The sequence below is a fragment of the Rutilus rutilus genome (genome assembly GCF_951802725.1).
Source record: "Rutilus rutilus genome assembly, chromosome: 1".
NCBI classification, from domain to species: Eukaryota; Metazoa; Chordata; class Actinopteri; order Cypriniformes; family Leuciscidae; genus Rutilus; species Rutilus rutilus.
In genome coordinates, this window is record NC_140209.1 from 50,537,426 (window position 1) to 50,559,464 (window position 22,039).

General features: G+C 36.7%; 1 protein-coding gene across 1 annotated transcript in view; it reads left to right on the forward strand.

The window, feature by feature from the left end:
• Nucleotides 1–1,339: 1,339 nt before the first annotated feature.
• LOC311298739 (uncharacterized protein) overlaps nt 1,340–22,039 on the forward strand; it is a 37,398-nt gene continuing 16,698 nt past the window's right edge. Inside the window, exons 1-14 of the mRNA XM_084421935.1 lie at nt 1,340–1,468; nt 1,703–1,795; nt 4,609–4,740; nt 5,222–5,254; nt 5,340–5,486; nt 5,865–5,971; nt 6,225–6,262; nt 10,867–11,047; nt 11,284–11,370; nt 11,529–11,710; nt 14,197–14,340; nt 14,517–14,745; nt 16,080–16,254; nt 20,309–20,410. Of these exons, the coding sequence (XP_084278061.1) occupies nt 1,716–1,795; nt 4,609–4,740; nt 5,222–5,254; nt 5,340–5,486; nt 5,865–5,971; nt 6,225–6,262; nt 10,867–11,047; nt 11,284–11,370; nt 11,529–11,710; nt 14,197–14,340; nt 14,517–14,745; nt 16,080–16,254; nt 20,309–20,410 (1,637 nt within the window). The 5' untranslated portion in view covers nt 1,340–1,468; nt 1,703–1,715. The remainder of the gene's footprint in view (nt 1,469–1,702; nt 1,796–4,608; nt 4,741–5,221; nt 5,255–5,339; nt 5,487–5,864; nt 5,972–6,224; nt 6,263–10,866; nt 11,048–11,283; nt 11,371–11,528; nt 11,711–14,196; nt 14,341–14,516; nt 14,746–16,079; nt 16,255–20,308; nt 20,411–22,039) is intronic.

Here is a 22,039-nt window from a genome sequence, read left to right on the forward strand (position 1 = left end):
TGCTGAATGCTATTATTGACAATATAAATCAAGTATTCCATAGCAACATGCAATAATAATAGTAAATATAGCAGCAAGCAGCGATACGGGGCCAAGCCCCTGAAGCAGCTGCAACAACAGTGCAGAGCAGGAAGAGCAAAAACAGCAGAAATTGAACATGCATGACAGCTGGTTCAGAAGTACAGGTGAAATTGAACTCAAAATGAACAGAAGTTCAAATGCTATAAACAAGTTGTTTTTAGAGATTGTAATTGATATTAACTATAAGAAGATAAAATATAATTAAGATCGTCATGAACACTTAACCAATTGGATTTGAAGCTGTATGTCTTCAGGTGTGAACTTGAATCTTGGCCAGGTTTTTTTGTATGCATTGAAACTCTTCTGGAGGCAAAATGGCGAGCCAACCACCCGTGATCATTGGATCCATGGAGTCATTGATTGCTGCAGAATAGGCTATCTAATGTGAGACCACAGTGTGGTAGGATCTCAGTGGACCCTTTGAGCGCAATTTTATTTTATTTTTTCCATCAACTCCTAAATTCCAGATTGAGATTGGGTAGAACTTTTTTTTGGGTTGATTTTTGATGTTGCTTCACCAGTTCTTTGGAATCAAAAGACAGAACTGAGTTCCACTAAAGGAAAGAAAAATGTTTGTTCATCTGAAAGACTGGACTGAGGAACTTGGAAAAAACACATACACTGATTATGCACCACACTTTATTGATGTTCTGGTGATTACAATTGTGTTATTTTGTTACATTTCTATACAGTTCATGTGAAATTGTGATCTCTGTGGTTATCAATAACTTTTGATTGTGCCATTTACCATTTTAGAATTTATTGGCCTTAAGTATCCGAACCTATAGTGTGTACTTACCCTTTAGAGGAGGGTTCAATTTGTTTGTAGCGGCAAGAAAACGGATTTGTTGTCTACAACATGGAGTAACATCCGTGAATGTCACTCACAAACTAGGCAACCAATAATGGAAACGCCCACTAGTGACCTCACTGCCAGCCACTGGCGACATGCAGTGACAAAGTCGCTTTGCTTGTTGGGTAAACACAGCTATATGTGGCATACGCTTCTTTTAGGGCCTATTTTGTGCGTACGCAACGGTTCCTCGCTCATCCTTCACTGTCATCGCTCCTCTTTTTCTGCCTCCGCTCCTCCGTCAGAGATATGAGACCGGTGCGTTGCACAGGTGTCGCTCATCAGCAATCACACCACCGGCCTCGCGCCTTTCTCTCACGGCCCTCAGCCTCGTCCTACACACAATTAATAATTTCACCTGTTGAATCAGGGTCTTACCTGCTCACTCGCTATTGTATCTACAACTGGGTGGTGAAGTGGAAAAAGAGTTATATTTCAACACGCTGTGGAATGAAGAGGTGGTCAATTGTTTCAGACAAAAGGCAGAAGCATCAATCACTGCAAGGATTTAAAGACTGATTGACTGACTTTCTGGTAATGACAGATGTGGTGTTGTAAGCCCATTTTATTTATTTTTCCAATAATACTGTCTTTTACGCAACACAACAAGATTAAATGAAATACATTTTCTCATATGTATTAGGCCTACCTTGTTATTTCATCTGACTCCATAAATGAAAAAGGTTTTAATGATATCTAGGCATCATTAAAAGTGAGCGAATGTTTGATTATTCTTTTTAACTCTTTAATTATGTTTTACCCGCTCAGATTAGGAAACTATATGTCGATTTTGAGGTCCTCGCGTCTTCTGGACTCGGGTCTCACGATCACAAACTCGCCAGCTTTGGTCACTAAACAGAGGTAATTGGCTATATACCTGAGATGGTCGCATTCACGCTTACACAATCAAAGATACTTTTGTATAGCCCCCATGGTTTTTGCATACACTTGAATTTAAAGTAACGTTTACTTCAGGTATGGCCACTACTACAGATTTAAGTCGACCAACTTTACTTCTCTTAAATAGCTTTGGATTGGCCATGCCGTGATTTCTCACGTAGGCCTACACTTATCTAAAGTAACATTAAATTAAAACAGAGGTAAGACACCCAAATCTAGGTTGGTCAAACAACATTTGCTGGCCAAAACAGAAATTCACTTATTGTCTTTGCAAAACCAAGTAGGCTACTTGAATTAGCGGCAAATATTAGTCGTCACTACGCAGGTTTGAGGTAACATACGAATCCGTTTTATCTACTTGGGAAAACAATTTCAGAGCAAGTCAGAATAAAATCAAATGTAACAATTTATTACGTCAGGTAAATCTATCATACCAATTTCATAATCAGTTAAAAGATAATAAATACAAAACATCATATGCTCTGGAATAAAGAAAAAAGATGCAAACCTGACATCACAAAAATGCATGATGCTAAGAATCACTCTCAGCATTTCTCTCAGATTTGCCCTCTCTTCCAGTTTTTCCAGTTTTATAGTGTAGTGAGTTGGCTTAGTTATGTTCTCTAAAGGGTTTCAGGTTTCTGGCTTGTATGTATTATTCTATTTATGTTCATTGCTAGTTGTGCCTTTGGTGAAAGCTCTGATCAACAAACTTTAAATCAACAAAGCTATTTTTCAAAGAAACATACATTCTGGGGGATGGGGATGATCGCTTTTGGTTAGGGTTTAGTTTGTTCAATTTAGATGGTATAAAAGACATGAACATATATGAAACTAATTAGCCAATATGACACTGCCTGCACTGGAAATTCATAACAAAAAAGTAACACCACCTTTATACTTTACTTCTTGCAAAGGACTTCCAGTTGACCTGATAAAACCTGAGCAGGATAAATGGTTCATTTATCATTTATTAACAAATTAAGAAAAGCTGAATAATTTATTCAAGAATAATTTTAAATGTATTATATTTTAAAGGATGTTATGACATGAGGAGAGACATGTCTTGGTGAAGCTATATTGTGTGGTATATTGTAAGGACAATGAAATCCCCAAAGAAATCATTCTCACTACAGTCAGGTTTTGAAAGACTGATGACTACTGAATATTGGTGTATCACATTCACTCAAGTATCATAATCAAAATACCAACAGTTACATGAAACAATCAATCCTAGATAAAGACACAGGGCAAACATGAGCGCTTAAATACAGACTAATTAGAAGACAAGGAACACCTGTGAACAATGATCAGATGATTAACCAATAACAAGACACATGGCAGGATCACATGACAAAAACAAGAAACAAAACCCAAAACGTGACACAACCCCTCCTCCTAACACTGACCTTTATAAACTCAGCCAACTGGAAGAACAGTTTGTAACAGTTTGGCAAGTTTGTAGCAACAGTTTCTGTTTTAAGAAATGGAAGATACTAATGTAAATGCCAAGTGAATAAATTAAAAGAAAAAAAGAAAAAGAGCAACTAAACGTCAAATGACAGAACGGTATGTTTCTCTTATTTCTCTTTATAATTATTATTTTATACCTGTCTGAAGCTAAATATGTAAAAAAAAAAAAAAAAAAAATTGTAAGAACACAATAAATATAATGGTGTAAAATATTCTACATTCCAGCAAAACAGATTTGATTGCACTGTATTTGTACTTTTAAATAAAATTACAGAAACCTAAGCTAAATTAAACTGTTGAATAATGTGAACATATACGAACATTACATCTTTGATTTACCTTCATGACGCTGATTTATGTTTTGCAGCGTTGAGCAATGTAGCCAGTTATAAACATATCTGTTGATTTCTTGAACGCAATGGCCAGAGGTGTTCAAGTTAGCACTGAACAAAAACTCTTAAACTCTCAAAACTCAAAAACTCTCAAAAAGCTTAATTTATTATAACATAACTCTGTGAGATTGTGATAATCTAAAATCAGTGACAGCTTTAGTGATTAAAAAGGAAGTGCTCTTTTGCCATGCCAAATCCCACGTACAGTATGCTTGCTTTTCTTTTTTTAACAATGGTTTGTGAACGTAGAACGTTGCACAAATCTTTTGAGGGTCACCGTGATTTTGCTAAATGACACCCAGGAACAACATTCCTAACTCTATCCCTATCCCTAAACCTACCCATAAGTTATCCCTAAAATCAGAGGGAAATGGTGGGTGAATAACACTGATGTAGAAGCACCTAACCCTGGTTGTAAGCTTTAACTTGACATTAACTGTAAAATTGTCCTTCAAATCTGATTGGTTGATTGAAATGTTGTTCCAGGATCAACAAAGATGTTGATCCAGGAGCATGTTGTACTTGGTGAAATTAGGTTCACCAGCTTTTTTTGTCATTGTTATGTTATAATGGTTGAATTGTGTTACGAACCGCCAGGACCCGATGTGAGAGATCCATCAATAAGAGAGGTTCCCTAATGGGTTTTTGGATAAAATGAATAGAGAATATCTCGTGTTTTCCCATGGGCGTTCGCTTAGCCATTTCCGTGGGTGCTCAGATCAGCGCCTATAGGCTTCATGCTAAAATGTGTTTGCCAATAACATCATTATTGATGAAAGAAAATTTTGAACTGCAACATTAGGCCTATTAAACTGCAACCATAATGTAATGTTTTAAAAAAGTTTTGTTCTTGTTGCTGCTACTGTGTAACATAGTTGATGTATTTAACTACTGTATTTGTCCTTACAGATCTTCTTCTATAATGAAGTGCTGCCGCCACCCCATGCTTAAATATTTCTTGCTTCTGCTTGGCAGTGCACTGGGCATTGGTTTTATCCAAATGGGGGCCTTGAATATCATGAAAAGTGTAATAGCAAATGGGTACAAGTATAACCTTTCACCCTCCCTTATGAAAAGTCGTAATTACCTTTTTTATTTTGTATTGTGGAAGAAATCATAAAACGCAAATTTTGAAGCAGTTATGTTCATTTTTGAAAATGTACATTTTTAATAAGTAACTAGATAAGACAGCTTGGGGTGTGGGTGTGTGCTGTGTATATTGTAGAAAAACAACAACAAAGTATCATCAAGTAATGCTTACCACAGGCTTTATTTTACTCAGAACTTGAAACACCCCATTATAAAACCCCATAGGAAAATCTCGTAGGAACCAGCGGCGAATTAGACTTCCAGGTTCTAACGTCATACCTGCACCACTCTATTAATAAAGAGACCAGGCTGGATTTGCAGTACACTCATTGTATTACAACCATAAGCATTAGGCTGCATTTTTCCCTTTATTTGTAACATATACACTACATAAAAACTGTTTTAATGGGTGCCTTTGTTGTTTGCTCAACAGTTTCAGCCCTCACCCTGATTTCATCAAACCAAAGTAAGTGATACATATACAGCAGAACAAATGTATGGTTTTAAAAGGGGCTCATGTTTTCAATGAACTTTTAATATATCCCAATTAGTTACCCCAATATTGGACCGTTTCTCAGTACAAATCGCTCATCGTGTTCCAGTAAAGGAGCTGCACTCACAAGACAACATGTACCAAAAAAAATGCTGAATGACATTCTAAAACGCAGAGCGGAGGAGTACAGGCAACACCAACTCAGGTTCATAAGGCTTTCCAACTTTAAGCAGGAGTGTTGTATCTTGTCAAATAAAGGACTTGTTTGTTCACTGCATTCTTGTCATACCTTCTTTTGTCTGTCCTACATGTACATGCAATAAATATTCATCACTGGTTTAGGACTGACTTAACCCGCATTATCTGTAAGAGTGCCAGAAACACAAGGGATAGTTCACCCAAAAATGTAAATTCTGAACTCTTGAATTCATTCTGCTGAACACAAAAGAGGATATTTTTATGATGACAGAATTTTCTTTTTTTGGCTGAACTATCACTTTAAGTCTGTCCTCGACCAGAGAGACTTTTTGTTTGTGACAACTACATGCATTTTTAACCTTTTTTCTTCATTTGTCTTTTTCAGAATGGGGACAAACTTGAACAGCCTTATTCTTGCACCAGCCAACTCTCCTCTCCAATTTCCAATCACAGGTTTCACAATACCTCCATTTACAAAATCTGTAATACCAGGTAAGTTTATGGCAGCTGAAATCTGTTCAGGAATGTTGCTCAAAACAGCAACCTTTGCCCTATTTGTTGCTTTTCACAATTACTTGCTCCTGTGTGTATTACTAAATAAAAATAATTTTATAGCATTATAAAACCTGATTTATTATTTTGTTTTTTGTTAATAATAATGTATATTATATAAATGTATTTAATACAAATATAATCATTTATTATAAGTAATTTATAATATTTTGAAATACCAAACATTTTTAAGGTCTTGCTCTTCAAGCACAAAAGAGGCAAGTCTACAAGGTTGGTTTCAACAATAACAAAACAACCTTTGTCCTTCTTATCTTTTTTAATCTAGGTGTTGGGTAAAAAATACGAAATTTTTCATACTTCATTTACTTTCAAATACTGTGAATTTGAATGCATGCTTTACAACCTGACTTACAACCTTAAGTCTGAAACCTGAAATCCTGCTTGTCTTTCGAATAGTTATAAGGGTTTGGTCTGCACTTTTAGAAAAAAAAAAGGTTTGATGGAGTTCTGTAACTGTGGGGTGGTGAATAACCCTGTAACAGGGGTTGGCTGCGTGCACAAATTTGTCATTGCCTTTTATGTGCAAACTTCCGTATCCCGTAAAACAGGTTGGATCACTTCTGGTTCTGTGGCCTCATGTATAAATCTTTCCATATATTTCATCCTAAAAGTGTGCATTATGCACATAAGCTAGATTTTGCTAGTTTATACAACGGCATCTGCATATCATTTCCATGCATATTCCCATCCACGCGATACCATGTTAAACGGTACAAGACATTAGGAAAATATGAGATAAGGTTGTGCCAAAACATTACATTGCTAAAACTCATTCAGTAGCCTATGGCCTTGTTTTAGAATAAATAAATCTAAATTGTATAAAATACATTTCAGAGAAGGGTTAGGTTATTCTCAATCTTTTCCACGGGCCAAATACTATTTTTAATAGCTTTAAGCAAATCAAATTGATGCAATTTTGCCTATAAGGTATAAACATGTTTTAGGACGTTTATATGTTTTTAATGGAACCAGATATTTAATTTCAATATTATTAACTCATCTTTATCTTTAGGTCATGTTCCTAGAACATTTAAACTGGCAGTTATAAAACCTCTCATTAAGAAACCACAATTAGATCCACATAATCTAGCAAATTATAGACCCATTTCAAATCTTCCTTTTATGTCTAAAATACTAGAAAAAGCTGTGTCCGCCCAACTGGGCTCTTTCTTGCAAGAAAATGACATCTATGAAAAGTTTCAGTCTGGATTCAGACCGCATCACAGCACTGAAAATGCGCTCGTTAAAATCACAAATGATTTAGGCTACTTTTAGCTTCTGACCAAGGCTGTATCTCAATACTAGTTTTACTTGATCTTAGTGCTGCGTTCGACACTATAGATCACACAATACTCTTAGATCGACTACAAAATTATACTGGTGTTCAAGGACAAGCATTAAGCTGGTTCAGATCATACTTATCTGACCGCTACCATTTTGTCTGTTTAAATGGAGAAAAATCGATCATAACTCCAGCAAACTATGGAGTGCCGCAGGGATCTGTGTTAGGCCCTCTGTTATTCTCAATATATATGATGCCACTAGGAAATATTATAAGGAAACATGGAATTAGTTTCCATTGTTATGCTGATGACACTCAAATATATATTTCATCACGGCCGGATGAAAACGCTAAATTATCCAAATGGACAGAGTGTGTTGAAGATATAAAAGATCGGATGACACGCAATTTTCTTTTATTAAATCCAGACGAGACAGAGGTACTAATCATCGGTTCAACAAACCGCCCACAAAACCTCTCACTCTACAACTTTAACATAGTAGGATGTCCTGTTACTTTATCCTCTACAGTAAAAGACCTGGGTGTTATACTAGACTGCAATCTGTCTTTTGAAAATCATATTTCATATGTTACAAGAACAGCCTTTTTTCACCATAGAAACATTGCTAAGCTACGTAATATGCTATCAGTTTCTGATGCAGAAAAATTGGTTCATGCATTCATGACCTCGAGACTAGATTACTGTAATGCTTTATTAGCTGGTTGTCCTGCATCCTCAATAAACAAGCTACAGTTAGTCCAAAATGCCACCGCTAGAGTTCTTACTAGATCAAGAAAATATGATCATATAACACCAATTTTATCATCACTACATTGGTTAGCTATAAAGTTCCATATTAATTACAAGGTATTGCTACTGACTTATAAAGCCCTAAACGGCTTAGCTCCAGTCTATTTAATGGATCTTCTATCGCCCTATAATCCATTGCGCTCTTTAAGATCACTAAATTCAAGGCTTTTGGTCATACCTAGGATTTCTGGGTCCACCAAAGGAGGGAGAGCATTTTCACATTTGGCTCCAAAACTCTGGAATAGTCTTCCTGATACTGTTCGTTGCTCAGACTCGCTCTCCCAGTTTAAAACTAGATTAAAGACGCATCTCTTCAGCCAGGCATTCATATAATACTTTTAATCTTACAGTTAAATCTGACCTCTAGTTCATAAACGCCAGAGGAGAACTGGCCCCCGACTGAGCCTGGGTTCTCCCAAGGTTTTTTTTTCTCCATTATTAGGTCACCTGATGGAGTTTTTCGGTTCCTTGCCACTGTTGCCTTTGGCTTGCTCAGTTGGGGATATTTAATTTAATTAATCAACAATACTATTAATCAGCATTACCAAACGTGGACGTTTTCCACTAGAAACAAACATTGATGTATTATTTTAATTTAATACTGTGAAGCTGCTTTGATACAATCTGTATTGTGAAAAGCGCTATATAAATAAACTTGACTTGACTTGACTACTTTCATGTTTAACCGGTTATGTAGGCTACATTTTTATCGTTATTTAATTGTTATTCATATTTATGTTAGTGAATGTTAGTGTTACTGAATGATGTAACCCCTTTGAATTGTACATTCATATTTGTACCGTTCGGTATTTATGGAATGGACCACCGGAGGAAAATAGGGGATCGTCATCATGTCTTTTTATTCTTTGTTGAGGGGAGGCTCATCCAACTTTGTTTAGTCTAGGGGGATTTTTTTTTTTTTAAATCAAAAATCGTGATACGAACCGAATCGTGGGTTTGGTCTCTCGTTACAGCCCTAGTAAGATGAGAAAGCAGAGGTAAAGTCGTTTGTCATGGTTGTAAAAACAAACAAACAATGGCTATCTTAATTCTTTGCCAAACCAGTATCAATAAATGATCGGGGAGGGTCATGCCTTTTTTCACAATCATTTTGGAGGGTCATAGAAAAATGTATTGCTGGCGAAGGGAGGGTCAAGTATATTTTGACTATAGCCTAGATCTCTAAACTCCTCCGGTAGCTTAAAAACGAACAGTCCCTAATATAAAAATGATCTAACTTCTGGATAATGATTTCATGAAATTCAGTGCTTAACTCCATTTATGATTACGGTTAAATAAGGAGGATTTAAAAGTAGAAGTTTGGGCCAAATTAAATTCAAGCAATTACAAAGACAAAAAAAAAAAAAAAACTGAGTAAACAATTTTTTTTCCCCCACAATTTACATGAATACACAATTGCATGGTTTCCCCTCAACACCATGAATCAACAAAAACAACAAAAAATGGTTTATATTGAGTCCAAAGTTGAATGTGAAGTCCAGGAATAAAATAAAATACAATAAAACAAAACAAAGTCTCAATAGTCCTTCTGGATCCCTTGTGTGTGTGTGTGTGTGTGTGTGTGTGTGTGTGTGTGTGTGTGTTTGTGTGTGTGTATAATGCTCAAATGTCCATGTGTGTAAAGGCCTTTTTGTGTTTTCCACCCGGGTAGTGTGTGTGTGCTTAGCTTTCAGTTTGGATCCGTGTTAAATCACGATGATTCTTTTGAATCGTAGATCAGGGTCTGGCTCGCCGTTCAAAGTTGGATCACTCAAACAGAATCAGCATTCAAACAAACCAATCAGAGTTCTTGTAAAAGAAAGACCAGTAATCAAAAGCATTAACCGTTTTTTCACCCTCAGTAACAGGATGGCAACCTCGTGCGTGCGTTCAGCTGGCTTATTCGTCTGACTTTCTATATAGAGCGACTCACTCAACATACCGCAGAGTTAACCGCTCTCTAGGGGTCAATCATAGTACTGCACCAAAGATACAGGAGTTTCTTTGTGCTATACAAATCAAAAGTAGTAACAAATTTACTTTAGGACTAAAAATAAAGAAAAAATATGAATGTACAATTCAAAGGGGTTACATCACTAACATTCATATTTAAATTTAATAATGGTTAAATGGTTGCATAATACTTTCATGTTTAACCGGTTATTTAAATTTAGTCTTGTTGTAGTTTACAAGTTGTTTAATTTTTTGTTGTTGTTGTTGCATTTTAGCCTTTATTGCAATAGGATAGGATAATATAGAGTAGACAGGAAGTGAGGTGAGAGAGAGATGGGGTCGGGATTGGGCAAACACTCTTTGGATTGGGAAAGGTCTGCGACTGCGAGTCAGGTCGCCCGAAGCTCAATCGCGCTACATGTTGAAGTACTGCCCACAACACTATCGGCTCCAACTAATTCATGAAATTTAACCAAAATTAAAAAAAAGTTATTAAAACAAATTTTATTTTTTATTAAAACTAAATCCATAAAATGATCCTATGATGTGAACCCTTAAAACTTTCTATATATGAAGTGCCTGACCAGAACCCTTTAAGGTTCTAAATAGAAGTTTGAACCTTTTTTTTCCTAAGAGTGTGGATTCAACTTTTACTGGCTTGGTGTGTGAGCAAGGCGTTGATTGCAGTTGACTAAATAATCCTTTATGAAAATAGATTTTTCATGCGGGAACACACTCCATTTGCATTAAACACAATGATGTCTGCAGGTGTCTTTGAGTGTGAAGACTGGAGTGCTGTCAGTAGAGGATGTTCTGGATGGAGAGCAACTGGATGGACAGGATCAGAGTGAACTGAACATCTCATCTAGCAGCCTCACACAACTCAATGATCTGCTGTCCAGAGTGACCTACACCAGCACTATCTACCATATCAGAACATCAGACCTGGGTGAGTACAGGAGAGTGTTCAATTTAAGAAATGCATAAAGCGTTTAGAAATACATAATTTTACAGAATAAAATGAATTGCGAATGTTGTTTTACGGTGACTTTATTTCTTAAGTTTAATATATGGTGGCGGCCCATTATAAGCAATTTTTCGGCATGGTTATATCTTTACTATTTGTTCAAAGAGTCTTCACTATTTTCAAGATCATTTATTTGTCAAACCACATTTTCTCTTCAGTTCATTTCTCTTTTGAGGACCATGAGGCCATGTTTCCCATCATGATTAGGAGACCATCAGTTCCTGTTCTTTATGACCCAGGAAACGGTAAGTCCACAACATACAAAGTGAAACGCACTACAAAACAGCATGCTACCATGGCATCAGATGTGCTGGTTGTAACAAATGTATACATAAATGTCTATAAAGTTGCCAATAAACCAATGAAATGTCAAACCTACTTCTCACTCTCTCTCACAATTCAGATATTAACTCACAGGTAACCATAATAACAAAAACCTTTCTGAGGTATAAGGAGCTGAACGTCCTCATCCAGAGTATCCGGAAGTTTTACCCAAATATCAAGATCATTGTTGCGGATGACAGCCTGAAGCCTGAACCTGTGTCTGGAAACAACATTGAGCACTACATCATGCCTCCTGCACAGGTACACACTTCTTCTCTACCAGTTTTCTGTGTGTACCACATAAGTGATATCCCACTTGTACCATGGTCACTTGCCAGCAAGTTAAAGCTGTCATTGATGTTTCCAGTGCAAAATTTGACTGGAAGGGTAAAAATGACGGTTATCTTCATCACTTACGGCTTGTTAGATCTAGCATTCTGCACACTTTAGAGTTGGCATGAAATGGAAGTTGTGATGGTCTTTTCTTACCTATTGTGACGTGATGTCCAAGTGAAATGGCTTCTTGAACAAACAAAAAAATAAATTGTAGGGCGGGACTTGATTTTGTCCATCTGGAAATGATTGGAATGCTGCAAGAGGGAGGGGAAGTTATTTTGACTAAAGATTATGAAGGCACATGCATTTTACCCTTGGTAAAATAGAGACCTAAATAGAGACTACACAACCGCAGATTACCTGAGTGCAGTGAAAGACTGTAAATTAAGAAGAATAATGACTGAGCAATCACACTCTGACTGTAGAGATGGGCAGACACAGACAGAACCGGCTGCCCTGAGAGAGACGCGTCTGCCTGTACTGTAACCAGGGAGAAGTGGAGACAGAGCAACACTTCCTCACCAGCTGTCCCAACTATGAGGACATTAGAGGGACATTTTATACATAATTTGAAATACTTTGCCCTAACTTCACAAAATTAAACAACAAAACACAACTTCAACATTTATTAGGTGAAAAAAGAGACTACATCCTACTAGCAGCAAGATCCATTGATGTCTGTCACAATAAGAGGGAGGAGTCGACTAATCAGTAATGCGCTCACACACACTCACTCATCACAGATAAAACTTATTTTATGGTGATGTAAATACTACAGAAAAAAATGTATTTTACGTGAAAAAAAATAGTTCAGGCAAGAATAAAATAAATTCTATATAAGGACTCAATTCAAGCATGTAGAAATGAAAGCGTAAATATCAACATTATAAAATTTAAACAAATTACTCAACTTTTCTGATGCTGGTGTACCCATCATGCACTAGGCTTTGAATAATTAATGAGGTTGATTTTTCACTGTTTTCCAGCTGTATTTACACTGTTTTAACATTGCTTTTATTGTTAGAATTAGTAACTTGCCATTTTTTTGACATTGTGAGTTCATTTTCTACTCAAAATTACATTTAAACACAAAAACGATACGTCACGTTACGTTACGCTCGTTTCTGTTGCGTGTGCTCAAACTGGCCGTCCAGTCTGAGGAGCAGGTGGCGGGAGAAACGACAATCTCCGATATTTTGAAATCGACTGCGGTACCTATTTTGGCCACTAGTTGTCATTCTTACATACTGCACCTTTAAGGCCTGTTTACACTAAGGACGATAATTATTATGATAACGATAAAGAAATTGTTCCAAAAATCGTTCTACATATAAAAGAATAGCAGAGTTCACACCACAACTGTAACAACATTTTTCCAGCCAATAAACAACATTTATAGCCATTCATAATCCATCCTGCTTTAAAGAGCTTGAGCATTTAAAGCGGCTGACGACAAATCTTTACAGCGCGCTCTTATAAACAGAGAAATATCATCCACTGGTGTGGACACCAATATAGTTATAGTTCAGTGAGGACCGCTTTGAGAATTACATTTATTGATAATCTTTGGATTTGGTGAGAGGCTTATGCTCTAAGGTGCTCGAGCTGCCATACTAGACAGCTTAAGATACAACCTTGAGACAAAAAAGCCTTTTAACAACCAGATGTTTCTTAGCATATGTTTACATGAAGGAGATACAATGATTACGTACATAGAGTTTCTATACAGAATCCACTGCTCTATTATGAACATGCTAGAAGGTGAAGGGGTGGAGGTGGGTGTAAATGTCTGTGCGACAGACTGCAGAGCATTCGTTGAATGAGCTTAAATACTATAGTTGATTAGAGTAGGTGGAGTAACAAATCAGCTGAGCGTCAGCTGATATTATTTAGCGATCAGTGGTCTGCCTGAACTATACGCTTGAATTCCATTCGATCACTCAAGCTCTATTTATATTAATATTTATCATCATTCTTGGGGTAAACGGTCCTGGTGTGAAGCTGTGAGTTTAAATTCTTCAAAAACAGAGAGGTTACCTCGTTGCAGAGAAATATAATGTAGTGAAGCTATTTTATTTGTAAAAAGTCGCAGGGCAGCAAGGACAAGAAGTTTCTGTGCTCCTGAATGTGTGTATAGAGCGCAATCTCTAATCTCTGTGTGTGTGCTTCAATGAAGGCAGCACATTAATACAGAACGGCGATTTAACTGACTGGAACTATACTTGTGCATTACACGATTTGAGAGAGCACCTTCCAGCCAAATCAGAATCGAGTATTCGGACCAAACACACAAATCAAAATATTTTACAGTGGTTTATTGGTATTTTCTGCCCTGCTGTTAGCTGATATGTGACTATTGATTACTATTCACAGCATCACTGTTTCTGCTGCTGATGATTGATTTTTTTCAGGGCTGGTTTGCAGGCAGGAATCTGGCTGTATCACAAGTCACCACCAAATACTTCCTGTGGGTTGATGATGACTTTGTATTTTTGAGTGAGACGCGGATTGAGAGCTTTGTAGAGATTATGGAGGCGGTTCCAGAACTGGACATTGTAAGCATTTTTGTTTTTTTCTGTTGTGAGGAGAGGCATTCACAGGACATGGCACTGACTGTGTCAATAGTTTTGCTTACTGATATCCCCATGTCTTAAAAATGCAGTTTGTTAATTAAACTTTTACTGATTTAAGTGAAGAATCCATTCTGATTTTGACCTTCTTTTCTGTCTAGCTTGGTGGTGCGGTATCAGGTAATCAGTATTATTTCAGTTTTGAGTATGATGAGGGAGATGAAGTGGAGGGCGGCTGCCTACGCCGTTTAAAAGGAGGATTTCATCAGCCACTTCCAGACTTTGATGGTTGCATTCTAGTAGACGGAGTTGTAAATTATTTTTTGGGTCGGACAGATGCCGTGAGAAAGGTTGGCTTTGACCCGTTCCTGAAAAGAATAGGTCACTCTGGTAAGTATTCCCCAAATTTTGTCGTTGTAAACTCATTTGAGAGCGGGTTTCTTTCTTCTGGTTACATCCAGTGTGTATCTGTCTTTTAAGGCTGAGCATTGTTTTTTAGAAAACTATAGCATTATTGAAATTATTTTATTTCATGCCAGTCTATTACTGTAATAGTCTAGTGAAATCACGTTTATATAGCCAAGCGCTTTATACAATACAAAATCTTTCCTAACGATCCGCTAGCTGCCCGCCCCATAATCATGCCGCCAAAAAAACGAGTCTCTGTAGGCAGCCTAGGCTCTGAGATCTGCACACAAAAACAATTGGTTTCACCAACCACTCAAAACCAAAACAAATAGTGTTCCAACCAATCACCGACAGGGGGAGGGTGTTGTGAGGTTTTGAGCCAACTTCTTCTTCAGCTCCGACTTCGCGTGCAGCCGGGCACGAGCACAAAACCTCAAAAACGTTTTGGTTTTGAGTGGTTGGTGAAACCAATTGTTTTTGTGTGCAGATCTCAGAGCCTAGGCTGCCTACAGAGACACGTTTTTTTGACGGCATGCTTATGGGGCAGGTAGCTAGCGGATCGTTAGGAAAGATGGTGATGGTGATGGTGATGGTGATGGTGGTGATGATGGTGATGGTGGCGCAATGGATAAGACACATGCCTTTGGTGTGAGAGACCCGGGTTCGAATCCACTGTGAGACACCAATGTGTCCCTGAGCAAGACACTAAACCCCTAGTTGCTCCAGAGGCGTGCGACCTCTGACGTATATAGCAATTGTAAGTCGCTTTGGATAAAAGCGTCAGCTAAATGAATAAATGTAAATGTAAAGATTAGATGAATGTGATCTCTTTTTTTGGGGCCTGAAATCACTGATACAACCTTTAATGTAAAATGCATCAATTATGAAATGTCTTAAATTTCAGCTGTATAGAAGCTCTACAGAAGGCAGTTGTGTTGTTATTCAGCTCAAGTTTATTACATTTAGTTAGATAACATGGTCAATGTTGCAGTTTGTGCCTTTATTCAGCTTAATTCAGTTTGAATGTTTTTCTCATCCGACCGTGTCAGTGCTGATAAATCGATAATATTAACTTCTAATATACTGTAATGTTTCATATGAACTAGTTGGACTAGTTCTATATCAGAAATATTCCTCAAAATCATTATCATAAACAATACAAATTCTATATAATTAGTTCCTAGATCAATATCTTCACATAAAACACCTGAGAAATTCATGAACTTCCTGTAACATGGTATTTTCTTTCCTGTCCATCATTTTGCACCATTGTTTTTTTTGACATGTTCCTCCTCTGCATTCTTGCCTTTCCTCAGAGTTCTTCATGGATGGACTTGGCCAGCTGTTGGTTGCCTCCTGTAAAGGCCTCTCCATTGGCCACCAGAAACATCGGTCTCGGGGGAAATATTCTCACTTCAGGGCTCAGAAGAAAGCTGACGCGAGGAGAAAAGTGTCTCATCATTTCTTTAAGAACTATCTGAATTACATAAAGTTCTGAAAGGATTTTGTCCTTCTCTCTCTTTATAAGGCTTTTGTCTATTCTTTTGGGGTTAGGTTATTTAACAATTAATAGACTTTGTATTTGTGAGTTTGAGTTTTGGATTTAGTTTTGCTTGCCAAATAGCGCATATGCTTGATAAAGCCATAGCCATTCTCTGCTTTGGCTTAATGTTTAATTTTTACAGCAATTTTTCATGTACCTTTTTTGCTAATTTGTTTTGTTCAATATTTTTTGCCCATTTGTGCTACACACAGGTGCATAATAATAATAAAATAAGGAGAGATCTCATAATGGTAAAGATAATGCTGCTTTATGAAAACCACAGAAAAATGATTGCGACGATTGTTTGGCCATAAGTTGCATCCTGGGGTCTACAGCGTCTCTCGGGCAGCAAGGGGTTGAAATTGTCAGGATTGTTCAGTTTGTTTGAGTTTTTAGTTTGGTTTTGTTTTGTTTCTGTTTGAGGTAATTAACTAGACACAGGTGTAACACATGGGGGCAAATCAAACACTATACCCTGCATCTCAATGTCCATACTACTCATACTATACATCCTAAACAGTATGTGAGATTAAAATAAGTGTGTCCCAAAGCATAGTATGTTGAAAAGAGTATGCCAGAAGTCCCCGGATGGTCTCCTATTTCCGGTGGATTTTCGAAGTGTGGATCCGTGCTCACTATAACAGCTAATATTGTCCACAACCCACTGCGCTTTGGAGGAGGAACTACAAACACAAGTAAAACGTGTAAAAAAAAAAAAAAAAACATGGCGGATATGTGCGACCGACAGTGAGAGGTTTAGATAAAGGTTTGACTAATCAAAGTTTAACCTGCTAAAAAATATATTTATTTAATTTTATCCTTGTTATATATCCATCTGCAAGACTGTGAACTTTTATAAAGATCCGTTTGGCCATTAACTTTTAAATGCATCATTATGCATTAATATGAGGAGAGTCTCAGCGTGAAAGACCTGTGACTGACCACCAAAGTGCTTCTGCATTTCTCTCCGACACGGTAGGAAATTAAATGAAATTTTTAACTGTGACAAGATGATTGACAGGCCAGTTTACTGTGACAGGATGCGACAGAGAGCAACCGTTAAAGAAGCAATTGTATGACGTGATAGTATGTCCCAAAGCTTGTCTACTTTTTGCTACACACTCAAAAGTATCTACTTTTTTGTCACAAAAAGAGTACATACTTCATAGTAGTAGGCGAAATGAGACGCAGCATTTGGTAACCGATGAACAAAGACTAAGGAAGTTGAACTCGGAACAGTGCAAAACTAACAAGATAACTCAAACCCAAAACAGACATTACACATTGAATCCTTTTTTGTTAAATAATAGATATATAAATTGAATAAATAATAGATGAGATTCTGCTAATGTATCTGTATAAGATGCCAGCGACTGAGCACTAATATAATATATATATATATATATATATACAAACACACACACACACACACACACACACATATACTGTATCAGTAAAATTTTATGTCACGTTCAATGTTATGTTGCAGCTATAACTTTTGCAGGCCCTGACAATTATCCAGTAAGCAGAACAATTTCTTACTTTACAGGAGTTTCTTTCTCGTTTTGCTCCTTGCGAAGTAATCCACAACATCAAAATTGAGCTCTTTTAAGAGTTCAGACTCTATGGCAAAAGAGCTATAGTGAGTTGACAAGTTCTTGGCACATTCTCGTTCTCAGTTTTTAACTTGAGACATTTTGGAAAATGAGTGCTCTCCCTCACAGTTTGTAACTGGCAGCATCAGAATATGAAAAATATTTCTTCCACAAAGTGAATTGTGACTACTTAATTTTACTCTGATGAGCTGAAATGAGGGTACCAAGTATTACTATTGGTATTTTACTATACTGTAAGATTGGAGAAATTAGAAGATACCGAGCAGTCTGGTTGAGGAACGACCACTCCCCGAGAAGACAAAGGATGTTTCTGGAAATTAACATTTGAACTCTCTCTTGAGAAACTAGCATCCCCATCCAAGAGTCAATCACCTCCCCCATCTCGTCTCTCACATGCTGAGATCACCTGAAATTCACCCAAAAATCTATATGGTTTAATGGGAACAATTATCATACAACGCTATACATGTTTGGTATCATTTGAAATGGCTCAGTGCGACTGGTACAAAGGAGTTCCCAAACTCAATCCCCAAAGAAGTAAACTAAAAGGTAATAAAGTTTTTAAGAGTTTAGAGATATCTTGCTTACAGAGGAGGGTGTGTTTTCCAGGCAAATGGAATCCTGCCCTCAAAATGTGTAAACTCTGAATGCAAATTCCCATTGTTAGCTCATGTTTCCATGTGAAAGAAGTTTCTGTCTCGGTCTGAGTATTAAATAAATGCCACAAGAGGCTTCAGACATTCAGCATTATGTATTTTTCTAATGTCAGGTTTGCATCTTTTCTCTTTATTCCAGAGCACTTTTTGTTTTCTATTTATTATCTTTGAACTGATTATGCAATTGGCATGGTACATTTACCTGACTAATAATAAATTGTCACATTTGGATTTATTCTGACTTACTCTCAAATTATTTTCCCAAGTAGATTAAGCGAATGTATATGTTCCCGCAAATCTGCGTCAGATTAGTGAGGGGGGTTATTATCTAATACATAATAATAATAATAATAATAATAATAATAACAACAACATAATTATCTAATTAAAGGATTAAAAGGGATTTAAGGGAATAAATAAATAAGAGTGGTAATAGAAGTTTTAGGCCTAATTATAGTTGAAAATAATATTTTTTTGTTTAAAAATGTGCACACATTCACTCTTATTTGTATGCCTAATATGTCAAAAAACACAAACGTTTCTTGTCTTGTCACATTCATTTACGAATTACGAGAATAATGATAGCATATTTTCAATTCAAAACAGCGAAATTTCATAAATAGTTGAGTAGTTTGCATCACTAGATTCTATCGTACAACAGTTGTCTAATACTTACATCTTTTCACAAACTCAGTAAGACAGGAACTTCTTTATAACTTCTTTGATTTATTTGACATTTACGAGCGCAACCTAAAAATGTAATCAGCTGGAATTCTTTAGTTTTACAACTTTTTGTCATCCTAACAACAACTTATTCTACACTAAAATGATAAGATAAGACAATTAACATTAACAATTGATAAGACAATAATATTTTTATTTACTTTTTCTGCCACTGAATAAAGAACATGAGACTTGAAAGCTTTGTAAAGGAACTGAGAATCATTCAGAATCAGAATATGATGTGGCCACTTGAAGAGAGAAAAATAAGTCTTTCTCTTAGGGTTCTTCTGCTCATAACAGTTTGCCATTTGTCCTTATTACTCTCTGCAGATTTTCCACTCCTTCATTTTGTAAATGCATTAGTGTTCAATGTGAATCTTAATGTACAAAGAAATTTGATACCATGACCAGTAATTCCTAGCTTGGTGGTGCAGTGTAAAGTGACCGGCTCTATTCCGAGCAAGTGGACAAGGAGGAAGATTTCTCGGATATGCTCGTAAGAAGCAGCAGCTATTATTTGATGGGTTTTAATAGATGATATATTTCTTTTCTTTTTTTTTTCTTCTTTTTCTCTTTTTTTTATATATATTTGTAGTTCACTTAAACAACAGCGCATGCGTGAGAAGACCGCCATATTACACTTCAGAACCGGGCGATCCATGGTAAGTACATCTCACTTTTGCCAGGTTTCCATGTATGGTTCTCATGGCTTTTGCTGTGACTGTTTACTGATGGCAAAGATGTGTGTACTTACGTAGAATGATTTGTCTAATGGCTTTCATCACAGCTTAGAAAAGTGTGTCTGTCCTGTTTACATGACGCAGCAGTATCTGAAAGCTAGTCAGCTATAACACTAACTTAAGTTAGGTCACCCAAAAATGTAAATAATTTACTCACTTGCATGTCATTCCAGCCTCGCATTCAGTTTGTGTTTTTAGTTGTCATTGAAATGTTGTGATGTTCCTGTGTCAGATGTGTGTAACTGATGTGTGTAACTGTTCTTTCAGATTTCTCATTATGAAGTGCACGCGCAACATCCTATGTTTCCTGCTTGGCACACTGGTCATTTGCTTCATGCTGAACGTCATGAAAACCATATCACCAACCCGGTACGTATACAGTCCTTTTTTCTCTGAGTCTGTATCCGCTTCCGCCTTAAGTCGTGACATAATGAACACAGTTTCCGAGTCCAAGCCTCAAATCTTAACATCTTAACAGCCATTTATAACCACTATTTATTCATTTCACACATTCAAGATATTGTTTTAAAAACTCACAGTGTACATTCTAATCTCCGGGATGATGGCATCCCAGGCACCAATATTTTAATGATTTATAAAAGATGAATCACTGTCTAGCCATCTGATATTTCAGTATGGAGATAACAGTTATAGGGTCATGATTTCTCAGTAGTATACATAGTACAGCATAACTTGAGTGTCTATTAGCACCGTTTGTTGTTTGCTTTTGGCATCTGATAGAATGTTTGGGCCTGGAAACCATGACTTAATGAGATTGATTTCTTTTTATTTAGAAAATTCTCAATATGATTTACACTGATTTCAGAGCAAAAATGGTGTTTATAGTAACAGGGTGTTTCTTTAACTATGGACACTTTCAGCCCTGTGAACAAATTTACTTAAAACAAAGTTTTCACACACTCAAACTCTTATTTGATTTGCCTATAATGTCAAACAGTAGATGTACTGCAGTGCACATGCACAACTAGTGAATAATAAATATACCAAAATGTATTTGAAAAAATATTTTATGCTAAGTATACTACAAATATATTTACATATTTATGTACTTAATATAAATGCCTTGCTTTTGTACTGTTAGTATATAATTGATATAGGCTACATAAAGTCTGCTAAATTGGAACAACTAATTTTGTACTTGATGCCCTTTAGTTATCCAGAAATAGTGCTGGGAGGTCCAACTAAAGATATACTTAAGTATATTTTATTGTGCTAAAGTGGAACTATGGCAAGTATATTTTGGATACACTTTAAATATTTTTCATTTAACGACTGATATTATACAGAGATCATACTATCCTTACTAATAGTCATATTAAAGGAGTCATAACCTGCAATTTTCACTTTTCCACGAGAATCAATGTATGTTATGATCGACTAACGATTATACACTGGCCGGGAAGCCGATATTTAAAAGTGAAGCGTTTGTTTACCTCAGGGTAAATAAACCAGCGCGCGTGCACGCGCACTCAAATACGAGATTTTGATTTCAGCTCCCTCTTGACGTCATGAGGTAGTAGGATATACCATATATGGACACCGCAGCAGGAAGCCCCCCCTTCCCCTCTCCCCCTCATATTCAGTTCAGTCGAGAAAGATGGAGAAACCGAGTGCACACCGGACTTGCTCTGTGGTTGATTGCCATAAAAAACATGTAAATGTGTTTTATCTCCCAAAATCGGACGAAACTATCAGGGACCAGTGGATGAAATTCATTTTTAATGACGCTGTCCCACTCCCAACAACCCTTTCAACTGGCGTGCAGAGCCATATAGAGCGTCCACGACAGCCAAAACATCGCATTGATCTCGCGAGACAATAATGCCTTCAGAAATAAGGGTAAAAGTAGGTCTGTGTTTTTTTTTTTTCCACTTTTCTTTTTTAGAAGGGCCTGAAAGACTATAATACAGCAGTAGGTATCCAATGTAATACTAGGTTATGACTCCTTTAAAAGAAGTGTGCATTGTGCAAAAAAAA